This window comes from Lissotriton vulgaris, chromosome 7, assembly GCF_964263255.1.
Source record: "Lissotriton vulgaris chromosome 7, aLisVul1.2, whole genome shotgun sequence".
In the NCBI taxonomy this organism is placed as follows: Eukaryota; Metazoa; Chordata; class Amphibia; order Caudata; family Salamandridae; genus Lissotriton; species Lissotriton vulgaris.
This window is the reverse complement of record NC_141695.1, coordinates 1,737,900,509-1,737,926,629: the sequence shown is the minus strand read 5'-3', so window position 1 is coordinate 1,737,926,629 and position 26,121 is coordinate 1,737,900,509. Positions and strand designations below refer to the sequence as shown.

General features: G+C 45.7%; 1 protein-coding gene across 4 annotated transcripts in view; it reads right to left on the bottom strand.

The window, feature by feature from the left end:
- LOC147706526 (alpha-2-macroglobulin-like protein 1) overlaps positions 1 to 26,121 on the bottom strand; it is a 360,239-nt gene that overhangs the window by 318,571 nt on the left and 15,547 nt on the right. For all 4 annotated transcript variants that reach the window (XM_086932994.1, XM_086932995.1, XM_086932992.1 and 1 more), the window contains exon 2: positions 3,113 to 3,296. In XM_086932994.1, coding sequence (XP_086789120.1) covers positions 3,113 to 3,296 — 184 coding nt within the window. The remainder of the gene's footprint in view (positions 1 to 3,112; positions 3,297 to 26,121) is intronic.

The following is a 26,121-nucleotide window of genomic DNA, read 5'->3' as shown; positions in this document are numbered from 1 at the left end:
TAATATACAATTGTTGTTAAGCTCAACTCTAAATAAACAAACAGCGCCACCATGTGGCAGACTGTCATAAGAGCCAGTGTTAGCAATTAACTGCAGGTGCTGAGCTCAGGAAACCACTGGCTCAAATTAAGCACTGGGTCAGTTCCTCATGCGCCTGTGCATAATCACAATATTCCATACAAAATACTATGCTACAGTAATATCACTGTAATTGCATCACAATGGCTTGGGGAATCATAATACCTTCTACCTTTAAATTATCTGTACCCCATATAGTTAGGTCATTTGTGATGTAACTATTAGGCCAAGGGTCAGGTCTAGATGTGCAATTAGACTGAACGTATATACTAACGAAATCATATAGTATATTAGAACATTGGAATGTTGGAATCTCCACTGAAAACAATGGAGGAGCTCCGGGCTTATAATGACTGGTATAAGCCCGGAGCTCCAACATTCCAATGCTTCTTTGTTCGCAGCTGTGGCTGTGAACAAAGGCTTCAGGGAGCCTGAGGGAATTTCAATCCCCTTGCGCTCACTAAAGCCTTTGTTTAATTTGTTAGAGCATTCTGCCCTCTAGTAGCAGAATGTTCTAATAGCCTTATAGCCCTTCGTAGCTGGGCTATACCGGCTATTAAAGTCCCGCTGCCTTGTTGAAGTCCCTCGCCTTTGGCTTGGGCCTTTTACGCTGCAGTGGGCTTTTAATAGCTGGTATAGCCCGCTACGGCGGGCTATAAGGCTATAGTATAATGGAAGATTACATAACTGTAGACAATAGAGTGGTAAAATGAGTAGCTCCTACTAAAAATTATTTAATTATGTGTGATGTATTGATGAAAGGTAAATGCTAAATAATTCTGTTGTATCTGATATGCTGTCATACAACCAGGATTAAGAAAATTAATCGAGTCAGGAGGACGATCCCCGGAAACGAACGAGGAGTGAAGCTGGCACATGATGGATGCAACCACAGAGTGAATCTGGGTGGCTGAGGGGCCCAATTCACAAAGGGACTTACGTGTAGGAAAGTTACGAGTGCGTAGTCTCCACACTCGTGGTGGAATTTCCGCACTGTTATGTTGTGTGGATTTCTAAAGCACGGCTAATTATCTGTGAGGGTATCCAGGTGCTGACTAGGGCAAGGACACGAGAAAGGTGGATGAATTGAATTATGACTTTTTTCTTGAAGAGACAGGTCGTGAGCTTCTTTTGCAAGTCCACGAGCGAGGGGCGGTTCTGAGGTGTAGCAGAAGATCGTTCCAGGATTTCACAGCGCGGTAGAAGAATCGTCTGCATAGGGGTGCATGTGGTAACCCGGAGGCTGACCAGATGTGTCTGGTCGGTTGGTAGAAGTTGAGGCATTGGTTGAGGTATGCTGGTCTGATTTTGTTGAGGGCTTTGTGGGCGTACATGAGCAGCTTGAATCTGCATCTTTGCTGGATGGGGAGCCAGCGGAGTGCGATGAGGTGCAGTGAGATGTGGGCGTTGTGGAATGTCCAAGATGAGCACTGGGGATGGAACTCCGCATGGTGCGCTGCATAGAGTGCGCTGTGAGGAGATTCTGCCGTGAATGCGATGATTCCACCATGAGCGCAGAGGCTCCGCCACGAACGTGGAGACTCCATTCTCATAACTTTACTACATGTAAGTACATGTTGTGAATCGGGCCCAAGAAGTGTGATGCTGCTCATGAACTGTGAAGCCCTCGTGGGTTAGGCCCACGTGCAGATTCAGAGAGAGAAGATGCTACTGATTTTTGCTGGAATGAGAGTGTGAGTAAAGGAGTATATACTGCTCAGTGCATACTTTAAGAACCTTAGAAAACGTACAATTTATGGGTAAACAGAAGGAACAAATTCTGTGGAAGTCCCTCCCCTGTAGGGCCTAGAAAAAGGAAAGGATGACAGGATCAGAATCCTTGAAACACGGAAAACTAATTCTGCTGAGAATATCTTGGGGTTGGCAACTTTTTGTACTGTTTTGCTGCAATTTGCCAATGGTGAGCTTTTTTGAAGACTACTTGACTCATGCTAAAGAATAAAAGCACATTTATTTATATAAACCCAGCTAAGGTGTATAAGTAACTTGTGGATAACAGTGATACAGCAGTTCTCTTTCATAGTCTTGGTCATTGTGTATGTAATAGTGTGAGGCAAGTTTGTACATATTTAGTTTAACATATAATTGCACGAATACACAAACTTCTAAGAGATTTTGGAACCCGCGGCATAGTGTGGGTGCCTCTTGGATACAGTTGGTGCGTCTGCGGCATCTGCAAAGTCTGTGACCACAGATAGATGTAAAGGCCCCTAAACAGCACACACCCAGGCTCATGGAGATCAGCATCATTCTGGAGCTGAGTTTAGTCTTAAATCAGAGCAGCTAATGTTTACATTCACCCAGAGCTGAAGTAGATAAGAAGATTAGCAAAATCAAAAAAGTAGTTTGAAGACGATAAAGAGATGTAAGAGGTTTATCATGGACATAAAGATCGAAAGGTACCTAGATGACCGGAACATTCTATGAGGATGGCTTACTTTGTAGAAATGTAAGTGCCAGGGCCACATCAGGAGGCTAAAGTGGCATGCTCCACACATTGCTCCTGCTAGTACAGTCAATGCCAGTGCCAACACAACTGCAAGCCATCACACTCCTGTAGGTGTGACAATTCAGAATATTCCAATGTCTCAAAAGCTATAAGAAAGTCTTGGGTACAGGCATTAGTCTTTTTAATGCATGTTGAATTAATAAACAACTGTTGTTGTGCTAATAACTAAATTAGACAAACAGCTCCACCATGTGGCAGACTGTCATAAGGGCATAAGTGTTGACAAATAAGTGCTGGTGTTGAGCACCGGACACCACCGGATCAAATTAAGTACTGTCTTTAGGTATGCACTATGAAGTATCTACCACTTGTGGGTAAGGTGGTGGTTCACCTACATGTACGTTCAGACGTTAACCTTTACCTTGGACCTTGCAATTCTAGGCAACTAGCGGGGATTCAGTACTATAGCTGTGTCAGCTTTTAACCTCTAGGACCTGGACACTGCCGACCATACACTCACAGTGCCTCCAGCCCCCTCCCACCCACAAAGCCTGGATACTGTACCTGGAAAGAGACACATTTGAAGTATGTGGAGGGTTCAACTTTTTCGTCAAGGAGGGTTAGGTTGACCTCCTGCAGGTGAAGTTTGACTGTCACATGTGCAGTCCCATTGAGGCCGTTGAGATGGACGCAGGCCCGTTCTGTGTGCGGAAAGCGGATCTGTGCCGGGATCAGTACTGCATAGTGCCTGGAAGGGAAGAATTCAGAGGTCAAGGGTACTGTTCTCACTAGTACCATAACACTCCCCTTTGCTGTTTTAGGGCCCTCCCTCACACTCACATCTGTTCCATTAGGGCCCTTCCTCAGTCTCCCTTTCTCGGTCCTTCATCCTCACCCACTCACTCACTCATAAACATGGTATTGATTTAGTTCTTCAAAGGTTGGATCTGAGATGCACAGACAAGGGAGCCATGGGTAGCCTTTAAAAAGGGTGCTGGAATCAACCACCCTATGTCCACATATTCTGGTGATTCTGCGATTGCAGTATTCTGATTCTAGGACAATGCTCATTACAATATTGGATGTAGGGGGTTGTGTGTGTATCAAAGAATTACGCTCTCACTTTATTGCTCCCTATCAAATATTGACTCTCTTTCACTCGTCTGTCTTCTTTGCATCACACATATATCATGAGCAATAATAACGAAGGTGTTTCACCAGCGCATGTAGGAAAGTGTGCCACCAGCACATCTAGGAAGGTGTGCCACCACCGCGTGTAGGAAGGTGTGCCACCAGCGCCTGTAGGAAGGTGTGCCACCAGCGCATGTAGGAAGGTGTGCCACCAGCGCCTGTAGGAAGGTGTGCCACCAGCGCCTGTAGGAAGGTGTGCCACCAGCGCGTGTAGGAAGGTGTGCCACCAGTGCGTGTAGGAAGGTGTGCCACCACCACGTGTAGGAAGGTGCGCCACCAATGCGTGTAGGAAGGTGTGCAATCAGCACATCTAGGATGGTGTGCCACCAGGGTTTGTAGGTTGGTGTGCTACCAGCGCATGTAGGTAGGGGTGCCACCAGCATTTGTAGGAAGGTCTGCCAACAGCACGTGTAGGAAGGTGTGTCGCCAGTGCATGTAGGGAGGTGTGCCACCAGTGCGTGTAGGAAGGTGTGCCACCAGTGCGTGTAGGAAGGTGTGTCACCAGTCCATGTAGGGAGGTGTGCCACCAGTGTGTGTAGGAAGGTTTGCCACCAGTGCGTGTAGGAAGGTTTGCCACCAGTGCATGTTGGAAGGTGTGCCACCAGTGCATGTTGGAAGGTGTGCCACCAGTGCATGTAGGATGTTGTGCCACTAGCACGAGTAGGAAGGTGCGTTACCAGTGCATGTAGGATGGTGTGCCAACAGCACGTGTAGGAAGGTGTGTCGCCAGTGCATGTAGGGAGGTGTGCAGGAAGGTTTGCCACCAGTGCGTGTAGGATGGTGTGCCACCAGCGCATCTAGGATGGTGTGCCACCAGCGCATCTAGGATGGTGTGCCACTACCGCATGTAGGAAGGTGTGCCACCAGCGCATCTAGGATGGTGTGCCACTACCGCGTGTAGGAAGTTATGCCACCACCGCGTGTAGGAAGGTGTGCAACCAGTGCGTGTAGGAAGGTGTGCAACCAGTGCGTGTAGGAAGGTGTGCAACCACCGCATGTAGGAAGGTGTGCCACCAGTGCGTGTAGGAAGGTGTGCCACCACCGCGTGTAGGAAGGTGTGCCACCAGTGCGTGTAGGAAGGTGTGCAATCAGCACATCTAGGATGGTGTGCCACCAGGGTTTGTAGGTTGGTGTGCTACCAGCGGATGTAGGTAGGGGTGCCACCAGCATTTGTAGGAAGGTCTGCCAACAGCACGTGTAGGAAGGTGTGTCACCAGTGCATGTAGGGAGGTGTGCCACCAGTGTGTGTAGGAAGGTTTGCCACCAGTGCGTGTAGGAAGGTGTGTCACCAGTGCATGTAGGAAGGTTTGCCACCAGTGCATGTAGGAAGGTGTGCCACCAGTGCATGTAGGATGTTGTGCCACTAGCACGAGTAGGAAGGTGCGTTACCAGTGCTGTAGGATGGTGTGCCATCAGCACGAGTAGGAAGGTGCGTTACCAGTGCATGTAGGATGGTGTGCCAACAGCGCAAGTAGGAAGGTGTGCCACCAGTGCATGTAGGATGTTGTGCCACTAGCACGAGTAGGAAGGTGCGTTACCAGTGCATGTAGGATGGTGTGCCACCAGCACGAGTAGGAAGGTGAGTTACCAGTGCATGTAGGATGGTGTGCCAACAGCGCAAGTAGGAAGGTGTGCCACCAGTGAGTGTAGGAGTGTCTGCCACCAGCGCATGTTGGAAGGTGTGTCACCAGCATGTGTGCCACCAGCGCATGTAGGATGGTGTGCCACCAGCGCATGTAGGATGGTGTGCCACCAGCGCATGTAGGATGGTGTGCCACCAGCGCATGTAGGATGGTGTGCCACCAGCGCATGTCGGAAGGTGTGTCACTAGCACGTGCAGGAAGGTGTGCCACCAGTGCACGTAGGATGGTGTGCCACCAGCACGTGTAGGAAGGGTGCCACCAGCACGTGTAGGAAGGTGTGCCACAAGTGCATGTTGGATGGTGTGCCACCAGCACGTGTAGGATGGTGTGCCACAAGTGCATGTTGGATGGTGTGCCACCAGCACGTGTAGGAAGGTGCGCCACCAATGCGTGTAGGATGGTGTGCCAGCAGCATGTCTAGGATGGTGTGCCACCAGCGTATGTAGGTTGCTGTGCTACCAGCACATGTAGGAAGGTCTTCCACAAGCGAATGCAGGAAGGGGTGCCACCAGCATTTGTAGGAAGGTGTGCCACCAGTGCATGTAGGGAGGTGCACAATAATGTCTGGCTTTCTTCCTTGGCAATTTGCCTTCCCTCATCTCCCTCTTGTGCTCTGTTGATGGCGTCTCACCCCACCTCCAGGGACTGCACATTTCTCCATTCATGGTCACTCATGGTTCAACAGACGTTTTCCTGTTTTATTATGGATTCTATTTTTTCGGACAACCTATCATGCTCCCCTTCTATCAAATATGTTGTAGAAGCATGACACGCCAGAGAGGCTGGAGCAGATTTGGAGACTTGGAACTCTCCTTTAGGGTACATAGACCTAGCACAGGCTTGAGAAACTAGAGCTATCCCTTAGGTTGAGAGCACCTACACGTTCTGGTTTTAGAAAGATCTGTCCCTTAGGTTAACACATATACAGGAACTGGCTTTAGAATGAAGGTCTGTCCCTTAGATTGAAACACTTACAAACTCTGGCTTTGGAAAGTAGTTCTATCCCTCAGGTTAACACATGAACAGTCTCTTGAAACAGGTTTATCCCTTAGATTATCAGCACGTAGAGGTACTGGCTTTGGAAACAGGTTTATCCCCTAGGGCCTAGGTTAACACATTCACAGGCTCTGGCTTTAAGGACAGTTCTATCCATTAGTTTAACAGCATGTACCAGCTCTGGGATTAGAAACAAGATCTATCCCTTAGGTTAACACATATACAGGCTCTGCCTTTAGAAACAGGTTTATAACTTCAACAAATAGAGGCTCTGGCGTTAGAAACTAGTTTATCCCCCTAGGTTAACATATCACCGGACGTTGGCTTTAGAAACGGGTTTATCCCTTAGACCTATACAGGCTCTGGCATTAGAAACAGGTTTATCCCCCTAGATTAACATATGCACAAGCTCTGGCTTTAAGGACAGTTATATCCCTTAGGTTACTGGCATGTACAAGTTCTGGGATTTGAAATAAGATCTATCCCTTTAGTTTAACACATATACAGACTCTGTCTGGAAACAGGTTTATCCCTTAGATTATCAGCACGTACAGGCTCTGGCTCTAGAAACAGGTTTATCTCTTAGGTTAACACATGCACAGGCTCTGGCTTTAAGGACAGTTATATCCCTTAGGTTACTGGCATGTACAAGTTCTGGGATTTGAAATAAGATCTATCCTTTAGTTTAACACATATACAGACTCTGTCTGGAAACAGGTTTATCCCTTAGATTATCAGCACGTACAGGCTCTGGCTCTAGAAACAGGTTTATCCCTTAGGTTAACACGTGCAGAGGCTCTGGCTTTAGAAACAGGTTTATCCCTTAGGTTAACACATGCACAGGCACTGGCTTTAGAAACAGGTTCATCCCTTAGGTTAACACATGCACGGGCACTGGCTTTAGAAACAGGTGTATTCCTTAGGTTAACACATGCAGTGGCTCTGGCTTTAGAAACAGGTTTATCCCATAGGTGAACACATGCACAGGCTCTGGCTTTAGAAACAAGTGCATTCCTTAGGTTAACACATGCACTGGCTTTAGAAACAGGTGTATCCCTTAGGTCAGAGGTCTTCAAACTTTTGTAGGTTGAGCCCCCCCAGCCGAATTGTTTTAGATGTCGGCCCCCACCCACCACTTGACAGAAATTTCTGAACTCTGGTACACTAAATATTCGACTGCCACCCGCATATCCCGGGCCATATCCGGCAAATAATGTTCAACACAATAAGAGTGTTTAGTAAACTGCAGGATTGTGAGTGGGTGTGGTTAAATGACAGGCTTTTTACACAGCTCAAAAACAATTTTCCAAGATAAAATGTGTGCAAATTGTTTACTAGGATGCTTTATTTTACACAAGACAGATTGATAATAACACCCCTAACGTTAATGTGAAAGGTGTGCCTATTTTTCACCACAGAGACAGTCAATCTGTGGATGGATTTTTGCTACTGCCATCCTCAGGCTTTTCTCCACATCCAATAAATTTATAGCAAATAATATCTGTGAAATCCTCCAATTTCTCATTTGTGACGCCAGTTTTGGTCTAAAAAAACGTTATGGTTGTTGCATGAAACAAACACATTTCTCTGCAAATAGTAATACTCTCCCACATCAATCACATTCAAAAGAAATCATAAAAACTGGTATTCACAAGAATCTGTTTGGGAATTATTCCAGGCCATCAGGGCAAAAACAACAGAGCTGTCTCTATCAAGGAGTCACCTGAAAGGCTGGATTGCAGTGCATGTAAATGTGTACTTTTGGACGAAAACTTGATGGGGCACGACATGCCCATATTGTGTACAGGGGGCAACTAGACCCAAACTTCGGGGGGGCTAACACTCTCAGCCAGGGATGGCCATAGCACTGGTTGCTTACAGTGCAATAGTATTTTTGGTATCCCCTCCCCCATTTCCTCCTGCTCCATGATTTCCCTCACTACCACTCACCAACAGTGCACCTCATTCTCTATAGCACCTTTCTGACAAACATTTCAATTTTTTATAGTACTACTCATAGTTTACTCAGACTTTGTAGCAGGCACATTATCCCTCTGCGCTGTGTGGGTGGCAGGAGTGCCCATGTGAGTGCACAGTGAGTGTTGCATCAATGTGAGAGTGAGGTGAGGGGAGTGACTGCAGGGTGAGTGAGGTGACCATATGAGTTTGGGTGCAGATGCAAGTGCAGAGTGGAATGAATGAATGTATGTTTAGTGATGGGCTTGCTTGAGTGACATTGCAGATTGAGCAGTGTGAGGGACAGGTGACTGAAGTGTCACATGAGTGCAGGGCGAGTAGTGTGCTCGTGTGACTGCAGGGTGAGGTACAGGGCGAACAGCGCAAGTGCATTGTTAGTGCAGAGTGATCACTGTGAGTGCAGGTTGAGCTGGCGAATGCTGTCAGTGCATGGGGATCAATGTAAGGGCATTGTGATCGCTGTGAGTGCAGGGTTAGCGTGAAAGTGAAGGGCAAGAATGAGGAGAGAGTTGTCTTAATGCAGGGTGCATTCCCAGACACTTGAGATAACTCAGCATGTTATTGATAGCTGTGAAGGGTTTCAGATACAAGTTAAACTATTACTATTGTAGCATTAACCAGGGATTGAGGTTGGAGGAAATAAACAATGTGCTGACCTTGCAACAAACTTTCAGTTTTTGATTAGGGTTGTCAGCTCATTATTTGGATGTCCCAGGTGGTACACAAATAAGCAGTTACCTAAAGCTGTATTTTCAGTACTTACCTGTGCGTACTTTGAACAGCAAATATAAATAGAAATCACTTTTAATTTTCTTCTAGGGTTGCCTGAATGATCCTTGACTGATAATTAAATGGAACAAAGACAGAAAAGTCACATTACAAATGAATACAAACTTCTTTATAACCTGTATGTAGTATCAAGACAAGCAATTTGCAGGCTCTTTAAACCACACATGGCATTTTCTTTTGGCAACTTGAAGCCATTTGAGCCCTGTGGAAGTTGTGCTCCTGCCTGTGTCATTTTAAAAGAAATGTGGTCTCATTTCTGGGGAAAGGAGGGGGTTAAATTCCTAGGGCTGAAATGATTCAGCTGTAGTGAGGCAAGGAGTCTCTGCTATGAAACCAAACCGGAAGGAACAGAGTCCACAGTGGACTGTGTTCATTCACTTTCGGTTTTAGCAAAGGAGACACCTTGCCTCCCACTGCAGCTTAAGCATTTAGAAATTAACCAGCTCATTGGAAAAGAGATTGTTCGGGCAGTTTGAGCAAGGGCTCCGTTCTGGAAGGTTATTTCTCCTTCTGTGACTTTGGTAGTTTTATTGGAATCAAGGTTTGCTGTGCTTGGTGAACGACTGCGGCACCTCCTGAAATTGTCTTTTATTATGAATTTGTAAAATTCTTCCTGCATGCTGTTGTCAAATTGTTCTGCTGTGCTCAGCCAGTGCTAAGTTGTTGCTGTTTTTATAAGTTCTCTGGAATAAAAGATCTCTAAATTTTGTGTCTCATTGCAGGTTACTATGCAAAGGCAATATACCGGAATGTATATCAGTTACACATATCTGGTATTTGAAATTACTTATGGGTGTACATTCAGTTCCGGGATTGCGTTGGTTGTGCCCCCATGTGCTGAAGTTTTACTATGTTACTTTGCTAGTCTAAGTAATGAGATCTGGAAGATGCTGAGCCTTCTTTAGGACGGTTAGCTGGTGGAATTACACAAAGAATGAGCATGTCATGCCCCATTGATTTCCCCTCCCCCCTCCCTCCAACCCTCCGTTACTGTTGAACCCCCGGCCAATTCCTCCCCAACCCGCCCCCCACCCCCTTCCAAAAAGCCCTCTTATCTGATATTGATTTTATTTCAGCAGAGTCTTTCAAAGCCAGGCGACGGATAAACTCAGGAAACAAAAATGAAAAGGCAGCAAGCAGTAGAATGCAGGAACTTTAAGCACTCGTAGCACAGTACAGGATAAACAAAGGTAGGATTTTACAGTGGAGTGCGCCCCCTAAGGGATGGTGTGGCGCGCCCCACAGATTGAAGAACTCTGCCTTAGTTTAACACATGCACAGGCTTTAGAAACAGGTGTATCCCTTAGGTTAACACATGCACTGGCTTTAGAAACAGGTGTATCCCTTAGGATAACACATGCACAGGCTCTGGCTTTAGAAACAGGTTTATCCCTTAGGTTAACACATGCACAGGCTCTGGCTTTAGAAACAGGTGTATCCCTTAGGTTAACACATGCACAGGCTCTGGCTTTAGAAACAGGTTTATCCCTTAGGTTAGCACATGCACAGGCTCTGGCTTTAGAAACAGGTATATCCCTTAGGTTAACACATGCACTGGCTTTAGAAACAGGTGTATGCCTTAGGTTAACACATGCACTGGCTTTAGAAACAGGTATATCCCTTAGGTTAACACATGCACTGGCTTTAGAAACAGGTGTATCCCTTAGGATAACACACGCACAGGCTCTGGCTTTAAAAACAGGTGTATCCCCTAGGTTAACACATGCACAGGCACTGGCTTTAGAAACAAGTGTATCCCTTAGGTTAACACATGCACAGGCTCTGGCTTTAGAAACAGGTGTATCCCTTAGGTTAACACATGCACAGGCTCTGGCTTTAGAAACATGTTTATCCCTTAGGTTAACACATGCACAAGCACTGGCTTTAGAAACAGGTTTATCCCTTAGTTTAACACATGCACAGGCACTGGCTTTAGAAACATGTTTATCCCTAAGGTTAGCACATGCACAGGCTCTGGAAACAGGTTTTATCCCTTAGGTTAGCACATGCACAGGCTCTGGAAACAGGTTTTATCCCTTAGGTTAACACATGCACAAGCACTGGCTTTAGAAACATGTTTATCCCTTAGGTTAGCACATGCACAGGCTCTGGAAACGGGTTTTATCCCTTAGGTTAACACATGCACAGGCTCTGGAAACAGGTTTTATCCCTTAGGTTAGCACATGCACAGGCTCTGGAAACAGGTTTTATCCCTTAGATTATCAGCATGTAGAGGCACTGGCTTTAGAAACAGGTTTATCCCTTAGGTTAACACATGCACAGGCTCTGGAAACAGGGTTATCCCTTAGGTTAACACATGCACAGGCTCTGGAAACAGGGTTATCCCTTAGATTATCAGCACGTAGAGGCACTGGCTTTAGAAACAGGTTTATCCCTTAGGTTAACACATGCACAGGCTCTGGCTTTAGAAACAGGTTTATCCCTTAGGTTAACACATGCACAGGCACTGGCTTTAGAAATATGTTTATCCCTTAGGTTAACACATGCACAGGCTCTGGCTTTAGAAACAGGTTTATCCCTTAGGTTAACACAGCACAGGCTCTGGCTTTAGAAACCGGTGTATCCCTTAGGTTAACACATGCACATGCACTGGCTTTAGAAACAGGTGTATCCCTTAGGTTAACACACGCACAGGCTCTGGCTTTATAAACAGGTTTATCCCTTAGGTTAACACACGCACAGGCTCTGGCTTTATAAACAGGTTTATCCCTTAGGTTAACACATGCACATGCACTGGCTTTAGAAACAGGTGTATCTCTTAGAGCAGCTTCTATGTAACAGCTACAACCACATAGCGGGGACACCGGTTCCCTGATCTGCCCTGGATGAGATAAGAGGGTATCATCCTGGAGCAGCTTCTATGTAACAGCTACAACCACATAGCGGGAAACAGGTTCCCTGATCCGCCCTGGATGAGATAAGAGGGTTCTCATTTTAACTTGGCTTTAGAAATAGGTTTATCCCTTAGGTTAACACATGCACAGGCTCTGGCTTTATAAACAGGTTTATCCCTTAGGTTAACACATGCACATGCACTGGCTTTAGAAACAGGTGTATCCCTTAGGTTAACACACGCACAGGCTCTGGCTTTATAAACAGGTTTATCCCTTAGGTTAACACATGCACGGGCTCTGGCTTTAGAAACAGGTTTATCCCTTAGGTTAACACACGCACAGGCTCTGGCTTTATAAACAGGTTTATCCCTTAGGTTAACACATGCACATGCACAGGCTCTGGAAACAGGGGTATCCCTTAGGTTAACACATGCACAAGCACTGGCTTTAGAAATATGTTTATCCCTTAGGTTAGCACATGCACAGGCTCTGGAAACAGGTTTTATCCCTCAGGTTAACACATGCACAGGCTCTGGAAACAGGTTTTATCCCTTAGGTTAGCACATGCACAGGCTCTGGAAACAGGTTTTATCCCTTAGATTATCAGCACGTAGAGGCACTGGCTTTAGAAACAGGTTTATCCCTTAGGTTAACACATGCACAGGCTCTGGCTTTAGAAACAGGTTTATCCCTTAGGTTAACACATGCACAGGCTCTGGAAACAGGGTTATCCCTTAGGTTAACACATGCACAGGCTCTGGAAACAGGGTTATCCCTTAGATTATCAGCACGTAGAGGCACTGGCTTTAGAAACAGGTTTATCCCTTAGGTTAACACATGCACAGGCTCTGGCTTTAGAAACAGGTTTATCCCTTAGGTTAGCACATGCACAGGCTCTGGAAACAGGTTTTATCCCTTAGGTTAACACATGCACAGGCTCTGGAAACAGGTTTTATCCCTTAGGTTAACACATGCACAGGCTCTGGAAACAGGGTTATCCCTTAGATTATCAGCACGTAGAGGCACTGGCTTTAGAAACAGGTTTATCCCTTAGGTTAACACATGCACAGGCTCTGGCTTTAGAAACAGGTTTATCCCTTAGGTTAACTCATGCACAGGCACTGGCTTTAGAAATAGGTTTATCCCTTAGGTTAACACATGCACAGGCTCTGGCTTTAGAAACAGGTTTATCCCTTAGGTTAACACAGCACAGGCTCTGGCTTTAGAAACAGGTTTATCCCTTAGGTTAACACACGCACAGGCTCTGGCTTTATAAACAGGTTTATCCCTTAGGTTAACACATGCACATGCACTGGCTTTAGAAACAGGTGTATCCCTTAGAGCAGCTTCTATGTAACATCTACAAGCACATAGCGGGGACACAGGTTCCCTGATCTGCCCTGGATGAGATAAGAGGGTATCATCCAGGAGCAGCTTCTATGTAACAGCTACAACCACATAGCGGGGACACAGGTTCCCTGATCCGCCCTGGATGAGATAAGAGGGTTCTCATTTTAACTTGGCTTTAGAAATAGGTTTATCCCTTAGGTTAACACATGCACAGGCTCTGGCTTTAAAAACAGGTTTATCCCTTAGGTTAACACAGCACAGGCTCTGGATTTAGAAACCGGTGTATCCCTTAGGTTAACACATGCACATGCACTGGCTTTAGAAACAGGTGTATCCCTTAGGTTAACACACGCACAGGCTCTGGCTTTATAAACAGGTTTATCCCTTAGGTTAACACATGCACAGGCTCTGGCTTTAGAAACAGGTTTATCCCTTAGGTTAACACACGCACAGGCTCTGGCTTTATAAACAGGTTTATCCCTTAGGTTAACACATGCACATGCACTGGCTTTAGAAACAGGTGTATCCCTTAGAGCAGCTTCTATGTAACAGCTACAACCACATAGCGGGGACACAGGTTCCCTGATCTGCCCTGGATGAGATAAGAGGGTATCATCCAGGAGCTGCTTCTATGTAACAGCTACAACCACATAGCGGGGACACAGGTACCCTGATCCGCCCTGGATGAGATAAGAGGGTTCTCATTTTAACTTTTATGTATTTTATTCACATGCACTTCACTTTGTTTTTGGCCCCGACGAAGCGCCAATGACCTACGGGCGATAAAGGCGCGAAACATGTTGACCTCGACTAGTGACACCCAGGCATAGTGGGCCTTGTGGGGTCAGTCATTTTTAAGCAGTACTTTTAACTGCCAAGGGTTACCTAGACAATCTTGTCGCTGCTTCCATACCCTTGATTTTATTACACTATCATGTTCGCACGTAATTGATTTACCCTCCCTTACCCTTCCCCACACACCCGCATGCAACATCCGGCTAATCCTCTAAAAGATCTCCGACAAAATGACCCTTCGGGGACCCGTAGGGAATTGCAGCGCCGGCCCTACGAGGAGCAAAATTGCCCGATGATGAAGCATGACATCCTCCGGGGTGTGTGAGGGCAGCAGAGGATGAATAATGTCTTTCCCTCTCCCATTAGGGTACTTTTTACCTAGGATTACTTTCCCCCATTCTTCCCTGTTTTTAATGCATGGGTGACTATTTGCACTCAGATACGTGGGTAACTTTTGTACCCTGGTATAGGAACTTTGTCCTCTTATTGTGAACAGATTTGTTTTAGGAGCATGGACACTGGACCTTTGTTGGCTCCTTGGTCCCCCCCATCTCTTTTGTTTAACAGCCGAGAGTATTTACCAACAACGTGAGGGAGGGGTGACTATCTCCCCGAACTGGTCAATTCTGACCCATTCTGGGTTTCTCCCCCTGGGCAGCTCTGCCAAAACCCCCCCCGCCCGTAAGGAGCGGGATTTTCCCAGCGGATAAGGAACTGTCTGTGCTTTGTCTGTGCTCAGTGCAGGGGCGGCTTTAGGCATGTGCAAGTTGTGCACCTGCACAGGGCCACCAAACCCCATTGGCCACCACACCAATATATATTTCCTTAATATAATAATCCTCTGAGGATGGATACATATTTGCGTGGCGGCCCCTGGCAGGGATTTGGCGGGCTCCGGCTCAGTTCCACTTCCAAACACCCTGACCCCCGCCCTCTTCACTGGCCTCCCCGCTCCGCCCTGCCCGGACCCCCTCTTACGGGCCCCCTACCTACGCTCCCTGCCTAGGGCCGCCATGAGCCTAGAGCCGCCCCTGCTCAGTGGCTTGGACTCCCCGCTGTGGGTCGGCTGTGGAAGTGGAGCACGGGGAGGGCGCACAGGGAGGCTGATTGATTCACAGGGCTGGGGCTGGGGTGTCCGGACCTTATCTGAGCCCTGCCTGCTCATCCTTTTTTTTCAGCCTTAATGAAGGCCTGGGGTGGAGCATTGGAGAGCTGTGATTGGGTCCCGGGATCAGAGAGTGCTGCAGACCAGAAGTACTGAGGTCCACTGGCTGATAGTTGTGGGCAGGGCTTTAAGTGGAATTTAAAACGTGGGGGTCTCTGAAAGGGGCGGGGCATTTATAAGTAGGGGCATGACTTAAGTATAATATATTTACATTTGCTTAGAGTGCCACCCTACCCACTCACTTGCATAGAATCTCAGCAGTAACAGACATGCCTGATTATTGCTCTGGGCACACTGCCGAGAGGCCAAGGATTGGATGGCCACGTATTCTGAGCATCGTTTTGCCCTTGACAAGCACAGAGAGGATCTCGCGCTGCCTTCAGCCACAACTTAATTGTGCTCCATTATGAACACTTGGATAAAAAAAATGTAAATGTAGTGCTTATATAGCGCACTCAATTCAGATTATGCCCTGGACAAAAGTAATAGGCTGCCTGAAAAAAGCAAAAACGTTTCACACGTGCTGGAAAAAAGAAATACTCGTAAGGAATGCAGAGTTAAATAAAGCATGTGAAGTATAAGCTCCCCCTCCCTCTCTGTGTACGCCTTTTTTAGGTCGAGCCTGGGCAGTGCATGCGCTGCTGCGATGCACACTTTGTTCGTGTATGGACTTGAAGCCTCGCCTACTCACCGCCCATATTTTTCATTGGCTTATGTCAATGCCCTTCGTAAACATTAGCTTCTGATTCGTTACTAGGCTTGTGAGTCCCTCCTTAGTACATCCTTGTCTTCATTTGTAAACTCCCATAAGGACTGAACTTTTACTGTGTCCTTACTGTATAGCTTGTTTTAACCCTTAGCAAGAACTCTTTGCTTAATTAATGTAAACATAGCACACGGGTGCAAGGCATGATGCTGTTGCACGGCGCCCATTTTATCATAAAAAAAAAAAATATATATATATATATATATATATATATATATATATATTTATGCACGGGTGCTGCGCATGATCACAGTGACCGCTTAATTTAATATGCAGGGGCGCCGCACATGATTTTGTTGCACGGCACCCATTTGATCATTATTTTTAATATATGCACAGGCGCCGCCGCGCATGATCACAGCACCCATTTAATATGATATGCACGGGCGCCGCGCATGATCACAGTGCCCCCTTAGTTTGATATGCACGGGCGACGGGCAAGGATTTACAATGCAATAGGTCTCACATTTGTGAGAATGTGAGCTATTGTCATTGTAAATGACAATGCCTTTTATTTACGTGTTGGTTTTTGAAAGATAAATAAAAGGCATTGTCATTTATAATCCCAACACCTTAAACTCTCGCAAATGAGAGACCTATTGCACTGCAAATGCTTATTTAAATTTCTGCGGGTGTTCATGTGGGACTCAGGACCTTATCCCCTGCAGTTGGCTAGTTGAAGAAACATCTCTTCCTCTGTCATGCTCTCCTGAAGTTTCATTGGACAGTATTCTGGAATGTGAGGAAGGCACAAACCAACCATGAAACAATCTATGTCTGAGTCGCTGGACCTTACTCGGGAAGAATAAAAATCCTAATTATAGTCTCAAAGTGCTGTAGGTTTGTCTGTGTCTTACTTCTAAGCACCCCTTCGACATTTTTATTCTTCCTGCTTTTTCAGCCATACAACTTCTTTACTAGCCTTGTTTCTCATGCGCATAACACCTTCTCTGTACCTCCCATTCTCCAAGAGTCATAAACACAAGGAGAATGATCGTTTATTCCTCTAGATAACAAACATTGACAATGCCAATAGGTCTGGCATATGAATGAAAAAGCCTGCTGTGTCACTGTTGGGTTTAGACACCCAATAAGTCACCACTGCCACTCACCTTTTCACTCATGCGTTTATTCATACACCAACGGACTCATTCTTTCATTCACCCTCTGACACAACCACAATTAATCAAAAACAAACTCAACAACATATGCAAGGTAAATTAAAATAATACAAGTAGAAAGAAGAAACAATGCTGCCGTCTAAACGCGACAGGCATATGCTCTTAATGAACCTAAACATAGCAGCTGGTGTCCTTTTCCAGTGACATTATACAAAGTATCTAATTGTTTTACAGTTCCAGCATGGCTGTCATATTTACAGTCAATGTGTGGCCATTTTTGAATGGTAAAACAATGATACACTATGGATAACAGCATTCCTTAATGGTTGTCTGGTTTAGAGGAAGTGGCCACCTGGGATGCGGAGCACTGATGTGGAAAAGAGCAGCAATCTATTGGTCCATTAGCTCTGACTGGAGAGATGGGGTTTCCTCTTAAAAAGAAAAATGAAATGTAAAGAGGAAAAGCAAAGAGATGCAAGGGTAACTATTAAATAAGAAAATTGATAGTTAAATGACTGGCCAACTAGACATCATACTTAATCACACTAATTTCCAGGCAGATTTGAACATGTAATTATAAAATGCTGTCATTCACAGGGCATAAGAGCCAATGATTGACGTGTACTGAACCATTACCCCTTGCATTTCAGTGTCATGGATGGAAGCAGAGTGCAAATGGTACTTAGACAAAGAAGTAGCTGAAGACAGCTGACCCAAAGGCCCTTTATGTATCTGCATGCATCTATGGTCATATATAAGAAAGTATTTATTAGCTAATGATTTTTTTAATACAAGATCTTGGCTGACAGCTAAGCCTATCAGGCCTTAAAAGCAATTATAGCAAGAATTATTACAGTTCAAATCTTCTATCCCACGGATTTGTCAAAGGGGGTGACCAACACTAAAATCTTTACCAACAAAGGAAATCTGTGAGATTTCATGTAGCAAAATACCTGCTTGTAGGCTTTAACACATTGCAAAAAAAAATCCACCCATAAAGGCCTATTGGCTTTAATATAAGTATTACATGCTAAATAAATCAGGCCTCCTGCAGTTGTTCCAACATTTCATAATAAACAGATTAAACGTTTGGCAGCGGAAATACCCTTTTCTAGCTAACCAATTAGGGCTTTAGCTGTCACCATAACCAACTCAGGCCTGCTCTCTAAACTTAAGTTTCCCACAAAAAAAACATGAGGCATACAGTCATCAAAAAGCAAAAGCAAACAAAATTACAGTTGGCAAATCATAACACTATCTCTTCTAAGAGGGCCTAGGAAAGATTCTCACAGTGGAAAACTTCTACCATGAGGGGTTTTCAGAGGAGGCAACCAATACCATAACCCTTGCCTACTAGATAATCTGTGAGATTCCAGGTAACAAAATGCTTCTCTGCAGGCTTTCATACTGAGAATAAGCAATCCACACTTTAATGGATTGCTGTTAACATATGCTTTTTATAATCGATACATCAGGTCTACTGCCTTTATCATAACATTTCATAATAAACTGCCTTGTAGGGTATAAACTTTGCCCCAAGACAAGAGGTGCAATACAAGCACTCTTTGGTGGAAGCTCACATTTTCTTCCCAATTAAATCCTGTTCTCAGGGGAAAAACACGTGGACGGGAGCGTAAGCCCCACTCTCAGTAGAACTCTCAAAGCTTTTTATATTGTTGCTCACAACAAACTGCACTGTCAAACAAGACCTGAAAAGTTAGATTGTTTTCTGAAATGTAGGTGTGTCTCCAAGGATGTCCTAAACCCTTGCAGAATTTCACCTATCTAATGGTTTCAGGACTGGACGATTTCATGAGGACCTGATCTGCCCCTGACGCAAAAAGTTAATCAACCAATCAGTCAAGCCATCAGATTAAACTGTAAACAAAGTGCGCACAATTTATGAAATAAAGGCATGCATTTTCTAAGAAATGGAAAAATAAGCAAGGCCTAACTTCACATCTAAAAAGAGCAGCTAAAAGTGTAACTGATGACGAAAGTGACATTCCATTATAGTTGATCAATAAAGGTTTTAAAAACTGTTGACATAAAGATAAAAACATATTGCTGTCTATCAAAATATATGTATATTTACCATTCATGTTGCCGCTGTGGGGATGGGAAATCAGGAAGCCAACCTGAACTCGAGGACCGCTAACTTTAGTGGTCAGGCTGGCTAATGATCCATGCAAGAAAAAAGCCTCATCATCGCCCAAATAATTTAAAGTTAGGGAGATGGAGGACTTCTCTTATAGGTAATCCTAATCTCTTCTTCAACATATAATGGCTAAACACTTCAATGCTTGCATGGGAGCTAAAAACATCCCACTGCTGTATATAATCAAAATCAGACTGCAGGTCTTTGTGCAAGTTCATCTGCCTTCAAACTGACCTGGCCCTTGGTCTCTCGCTCTTTAATGTCTCCCTCAAACATAGGATGGAGATTTTATTTTGAATGCTAGAATCCAAAGAGTGTGTAAATCTAACTCGGCATGGCCCTACCAGATCATGTCATGGTATGAGCCCAGGCTCATGAATGACCCTTCAATGACCGAGTTGGGTGGAAGATGTTTCAAAGTGAGTCTCTCGATGACATCCAGGAGATTGTACGGTTATAAGCCAGTAGTTCTGCACCATACTGAACCTGGCCTGGTACTTTACCTCTGAAAGCTGATAAATGGGATATAGTAAATAGTCCCCATATTCGCGACTAAACTTTGATAATCGCCCAAGGTTGTCATAGACTGGACAAACACCTCATATAAATTCGCTGCCTAGATTAGGGAAGCAGAACATTTTAAGCCAAACTATTTATATGCAAGTTCACTCTCCATCAGATTTCCTCTAAACTGCCAGGAGTATAGCCAACAATTTTCCCCAAAATGTTACTGTGAGGTGATTATTAATGCAGTATTCACGCAGGGTGATCTGCTTTCTTGGCAGACTGATTTACTAAACCGTCTCCATATAGAAGACATGAGATGTGGATTCTGACTAGTCTAGGAGAAAAAAGAAGCCGTTTCTTTTAAAATAATAGGTAAGTCTGTCCCCGGATAGGGCAAGGGCCAGCACACAACCCCGACAAGCCATTGTGCACTTGAAACATTTAAAGAGTTGGTCTGTGGGTCCACATTCACCTGTACTCAAATATGCAGAACACAAGGAACCGGAATATATCCTGAAGACATGCTCCAGGCAGTCAACATTTTCCAGAGTTGCTCTCTGCCAATCAGGACACAAACCACCCGGGAGTAGAAGAAGCCACAACACCCAATTCAGCCTCAAAAATGAAAACCTCAGTCATGATGCACCCAATCGCGCTCACAGATTCCACTTGTAAGGTGGGTGTGGCACATACACCACAGTTCTGTCATCTGGTCAACACACCACTGAACCGTGGCCAAAACATAACTGCCTTTGAGGCATAGTCACTTCTTTGAATCCTGGAACAAGAGTGATCTACGTGAATACACCCCTTTCCTCTAGTGCCTCTGATGAACCCTAGAAGCTGACCTTCATTACCCACTAGGTGTGTCTCCTGCAGTAGTATCAGTCATATCTGAGGGTCAGTGTCGTCATTATTAAAAACAAAGGCAAGGACACATAACGCAAACATACAAGGCTGTTCAAACAATACACAACTGTAATATATTGACAGGGGAGATGCACAGCAATTTATCAGGGCAGACAAGCACGCAGTAGGGATACAGGACTGGGAAATGGTGTGAGGGAGCCAATTACACTGGAGGATCCATGAACAGAGGCGCAGCCAGGCACCCAACTCTGCAGTCAGGCTAACTACAAGTCTGCATGAAGTTCAGACTTGGCTTTTGTAAAACTTCCCTAATGCTAATAAAACTGAGGTCCTGATAGTGGGCAACAACATTGAGCACAGGCTAAATACACTCTGGCCTGTGAAGTTTGCTCTCTGTTAAAGACAGTAAAGCCTCTAGGAGTTTATGCTGGATCAAGATCTCTCCCTCAATGCTCAGATTAACACTGTTTCCTCAGCATGCTTCTAATCTTTAACACTCTTGAGGAAAATTGATGCATACCTTCCACATCACCTTTATATGCAGATAGTTTCAGCATCGGATTCATCAAGAGTTTACTATTCTAGCAAAACTTTTCTGGGCCTCTTCGAGGCCTCCTTAGTTAAGCTTCAGAGGATACTGAACCCCACAGTACGGAATGTAAGACGTTGCGTACATTCAACTATACTATTAAGCCTTTTCTAAACTCCAATGGCTACTGATTGAGCTGTAGATTGTCATAAAGGACAGGATTTTCTGTGAAGCTGAGAAATCACATCTTGCATGATTCATCCACTGCATCCTTCTGAAAACCACGCGCTCCAACCAGCAGATCCTACACTCGGTCCCCCATTTCAAACATTCTTGTGAGGGCGGCATTTGCGGGTCCTCAACTCTGGAGTAACCCACCTTTACAAATTAAGAACACTGAAACCTTTCCTTCAGAAATTCCTTAAAAACTCACCTTTTCTGCTAGATTCTTCCTATCCCTTGGTATTACAACCTAACATGTTTAATGTTTTCTCCTATGTGCCAATATGCCTATGTTGGTTAATGCATGCTTAATAAAATTAGGTGCAGAACTTGTGTGACTTGGTTCAAGGGGGCTGCCAGAACAGTCACTGGTAACTATCAGCAGATGGCTCATGTTGGTCGCACTACTGAAGAAGATCTGAAGTGTCCTAAGCAAGTAACAAGGCTATTGTTCCTGTGAACTCCCAGTTGTGTCAGACTTATCTTCAACTCTTTATACGTTGTTGCAAGCTGCCTTCTGCTTGCATAAACACATTGGTCTAGTGCTGTTGGACTCATTATTGGGCATTGATTGTGCCAAGGCCATACCATGAACATACGTGACCAAACATACTGACTGACCTTCCTGGACCATAAATTGCAATGGGTAACCACAGAAATAAGGGCGCTCAGCAAATCCAGGGTCTGTAAAGTTATAAGTACAGTGGTGCTCTGGGAAGAGGAAGTGGTTACCTACATCCACAAGCAGTTCTACAAAGTAAAACTTCAAACAAGAAAATACCCTCCCGAGCACTCAAAATAATCAACAAAATATTGCGAAGTCACAAAAAGTTCCAAAGACTTGATTAGCGCACACTTCCAAGGTCACGTCCAAAATCAAATTCCAGGATTATATTCCAGATATTTATTTCCTTGTAGTACAAATCAGTCCAATAATCAACATGAATCTTCACAGTGATGCAGCCAACACGTGTTTCGTCGTGATTATTTGATCACAGAATGACTTCCTCAGGGCTATTTCAGTACAATCCTCCTGTTCCAATTAATCTTCCTTCTATGGTTGTATCCAAATAATTAGTTCAGAGTAAGTTCCAATATTGTTTTTTCCAAATATCGGTTATCTTATTAATGGTGCATAATTTCCACAATGATCCAATTGTAAGGTTCAAATCCCCTCTCTTGTCCGCTCTGCTAGTAAATCCAATTATCGTATCCAATTCCAGACTGTCCTAATTCCTATATGGCCACGTAAGTACAAAAGTTATCAGATGTCCAAATGCGTATCCATCTTGCGTATCTTTGCGGTAGACCTATGGATAACTTTTAAGTGTAGAGCTGTAACCACACTACAATCAAAACCTTGAAGCTGGAAGCTATTTACACATCAAAGTACCACAACATAGCAGACATCCTCAAGAGGTTCACTTATGCTAGTAAAGGATAATAGATGCAAAAAAACAAGCATGGCTCCCCTGGAACATATGGAGAAAAAAAAGAAAATACCACACAATCTGCCACAGGCTACTGTAGGGTCTTTGCATGTCTGCACTCCTGTCATGCTGACCCAAACAAGTAGTGGCTGAAGGGGGCTGACCCAAAGAAGCAATGGCCGAAGGGGGCTGACCCAAACAAGCAATGGCTGAACAAGAAATGATGAAGGGGGCTGACCCAAACAAGCAGCGGATGAAGGGGGCTGACCCGAACAAGAAATGGATGATGGGGGCTGACCCAAACAAGCAGTGGATGAAGGGGGCTGACCCAAACAAGCAATGGATGAAGGGGGCTGACGCAAACAAGAAATGGATAAAGGGGGCTGACCCAAACAAGCAGTGGATGAAGGGGGCTGACCTGAACAAGCAATGGATGAAGGGGGCTGACCCGAACAAGCAGTGGATGAAGGGGGCTGACCCAAACAAGCAATGGATGAAGGGGGCTGACGCAAACAAGAAATGGCTGAAGGGGGCTGACCCAAACAAGCAGTGGATGAATGGGGCTGACCCAAAGAGGCAGTGGATGAATGGAGCTGCCAAAGACCCACCTGCAAATGTTGCCCTCTTGTTGGTTGTTGGGTGTTGTGTTGATATTAACTCTAGCACACAGCTGAAGCTGTCTGCAGAGAAACCTAGAAATACGTTTAATATAGCACTAAATACCACACTTCCACTGGACACCAATGAAAGTGAATAGAGCAGGCCTACTTCCACACGCAGACTGCTGGAGATGTATACTATACACTCACTTTGTTGCACACAAAACATACCAGAAGCAGGCACAGAACACCAAAAGTGCAGAGCTGTAACCACACTACAAACAAAGCCTTGAAGCCGGAAGCCATTTACACATCAAAGTACCACAACATAGCAGACATCCTCAAGAGGTTCACTCATGCTAGTAAAGGATAATAGACGCAAAAAAGCAAGCTTGGAAAAAAAACAAAATACCACACAATCTACCACAGGCTACTGCAGGGTCTCTGCATGTCTGCACTCCTGTCATGCTGACCCAAACAAGTAGTGGCTGAAGGGGGATGACCTAAACAAACTATGACAGAAGGGGGCTGACCCTAACAAGCAATGGCCGAAGGGGGCTGACCCAAAGAAGCAAATACTGAAGGGGGCTGACCCAAAGAAGCAATGGCCAAAGGGGGCTGACTCGAACAAGCAGTGGAGGAAGGGGTTGACCCGAACAAGAAATGGATGAAGGAGGCTGACGCGAACAAGCAATGGATGAAGGGGGCTGACACGAACAAGAAATGGATGAAGGGGGCTGACCCAAACAAGCGGTGGCTGAAGGGGGCTGACCCAAACAAGCAGTGGCTGAAGGGGGCTGACCCAAACAATAAATGGATGAAGAGGGCTGACCCGAACAAGCATTGACTGAAGGGGGCTGAACCAAGCAAGCAGTGGCTGAAGGGGGCAGACCCGAACAAGCAGTGGCTGAAGGGGGATGACCCAAACAAGCAATATATGAAAGGGCTGACTCGAACAAGCAATGGCTGAAGGGGGCTGATCCAAACAAGCTGTGGATGAAGGGGGCTGACCCAAACAAGCAATGGCTGAAGGCGGCTGACCCAAACAAGCAGTGGCTGAAGGGGGCTGAACCAAACAAACAGTGGCTGAAGAGGGCTGACCCGAACAAGCATTGACTTAAAAGGGGCTGACCCAAACAACCAATGGCTGAAGGGGGCTGACCCAAACAAGCAGTGGCTGAAGGGGGCTGACCAAACAAGCAGTGGCTGAAGAGGGCTGATCCGAACAAGCATTGGCTGACGGGGGCTGACCCAAACAAGCAGTGGCTGAAGGGGACTGACCCAAACAAGCAGTGGCTGAAGGGGGCTGACCCAAACAAGCAGTGGCTGAAGGGGGTGACCCAAACAAGCAATATATGAAGGGGCTGACTCAAACAAGCAATGGCTGAAGGGGGCTGACCCAAACAAGAAATGGATGAAGCGGGCTGCTCAAAACAAGCAGTGGCTGAAGGAGGCTGGTCCAAAGAAGCAGTGGCTGAAGGGGGCTGACCCAAACAAGCATTGACTGAAGGGGGCTGACCCAAACAAGAAATGGATGAAGAGGGCTGACCCGAACAAGCAGTGGCTGAAGGGGGCTGACCCAAACAAGCAATGGCTGAAGGGGCCTGACCCAAACAAGCAGTGGCTGAAGGGGGCTGACCCAAACAAGCAATGGCTGAAGGGGGCTGACCCAAACAAGCAGTGGCTGAAGGGGGTGACTCAAACAAGCAATGGCTGAAGGGGACTGAGCCAAACAAGAAATGGATGAAGCGGGCTGCTCCAAACAAGCAGTGGCTGAAGGAGGCTGGTCCAAAGAAGCAGTGGCTGAAGGGGGCTGACCCGAACAAGAAATGGATGAAGAGGGCTGACCCAAACAAGCATTGACTGAAGGGGGCTGACCCAAACAAGAAATGGATGAAGAGGGCTGACCAAAACAAGCATTGGCTGAAGGGGGTTGACCCGAACAAGCAATGGCTAAAGGGGGCTGATCCAAGCAAGCAATGGCTAAAGGGGGCTGTTCCAAGCAAGCAGTGGATGAAGGGGGTTGACCCGAACAAGAAATGATGAAGGGGGCTGACCCAAACAAGCAGTGGATGAAGGTGGCTGACCCGAACAAGAAATGGATAATGGGGGCTGCCTCGAACAAACAATGGATGAAGGGGGCTGACCCAAATGAGCAGTGGATGAAGGGGGCTGACCCGAACAAGCAATGGATGAAGGGGGCTGACCCGAACAAGCAATGAATGAAGGAGGCTGACGAGAACAAGAAATGGATGAAGGCTGACCCAAACAAGCAGTGGAGGAATGGGGCTGACTCAAACAAGCAGTGGTTGAATGGGGCTGCCAAAGACCCACCTGCGTATGTTGCCCTCTTGTTGGTTGTTGGGTTGACATTAACTCTAGCACACAGCTAAAGCTGTCTGCAGTGAAACCTAGAAATGTGTTTAATATAGCACTAAATACCACACTTCCACTGGACACCAATGAAAGTGAATAGAGCAGGCCTACTTCCACGCACAGACTGCTGGAGATGCACAAACAAATGCTGTGACACGCCGCATGTGAATGCCCATCGATACAATCCTTCTGGTCCTACGTAGGTTGGGTCATGGTGCCTCTATGCCTCTGAAC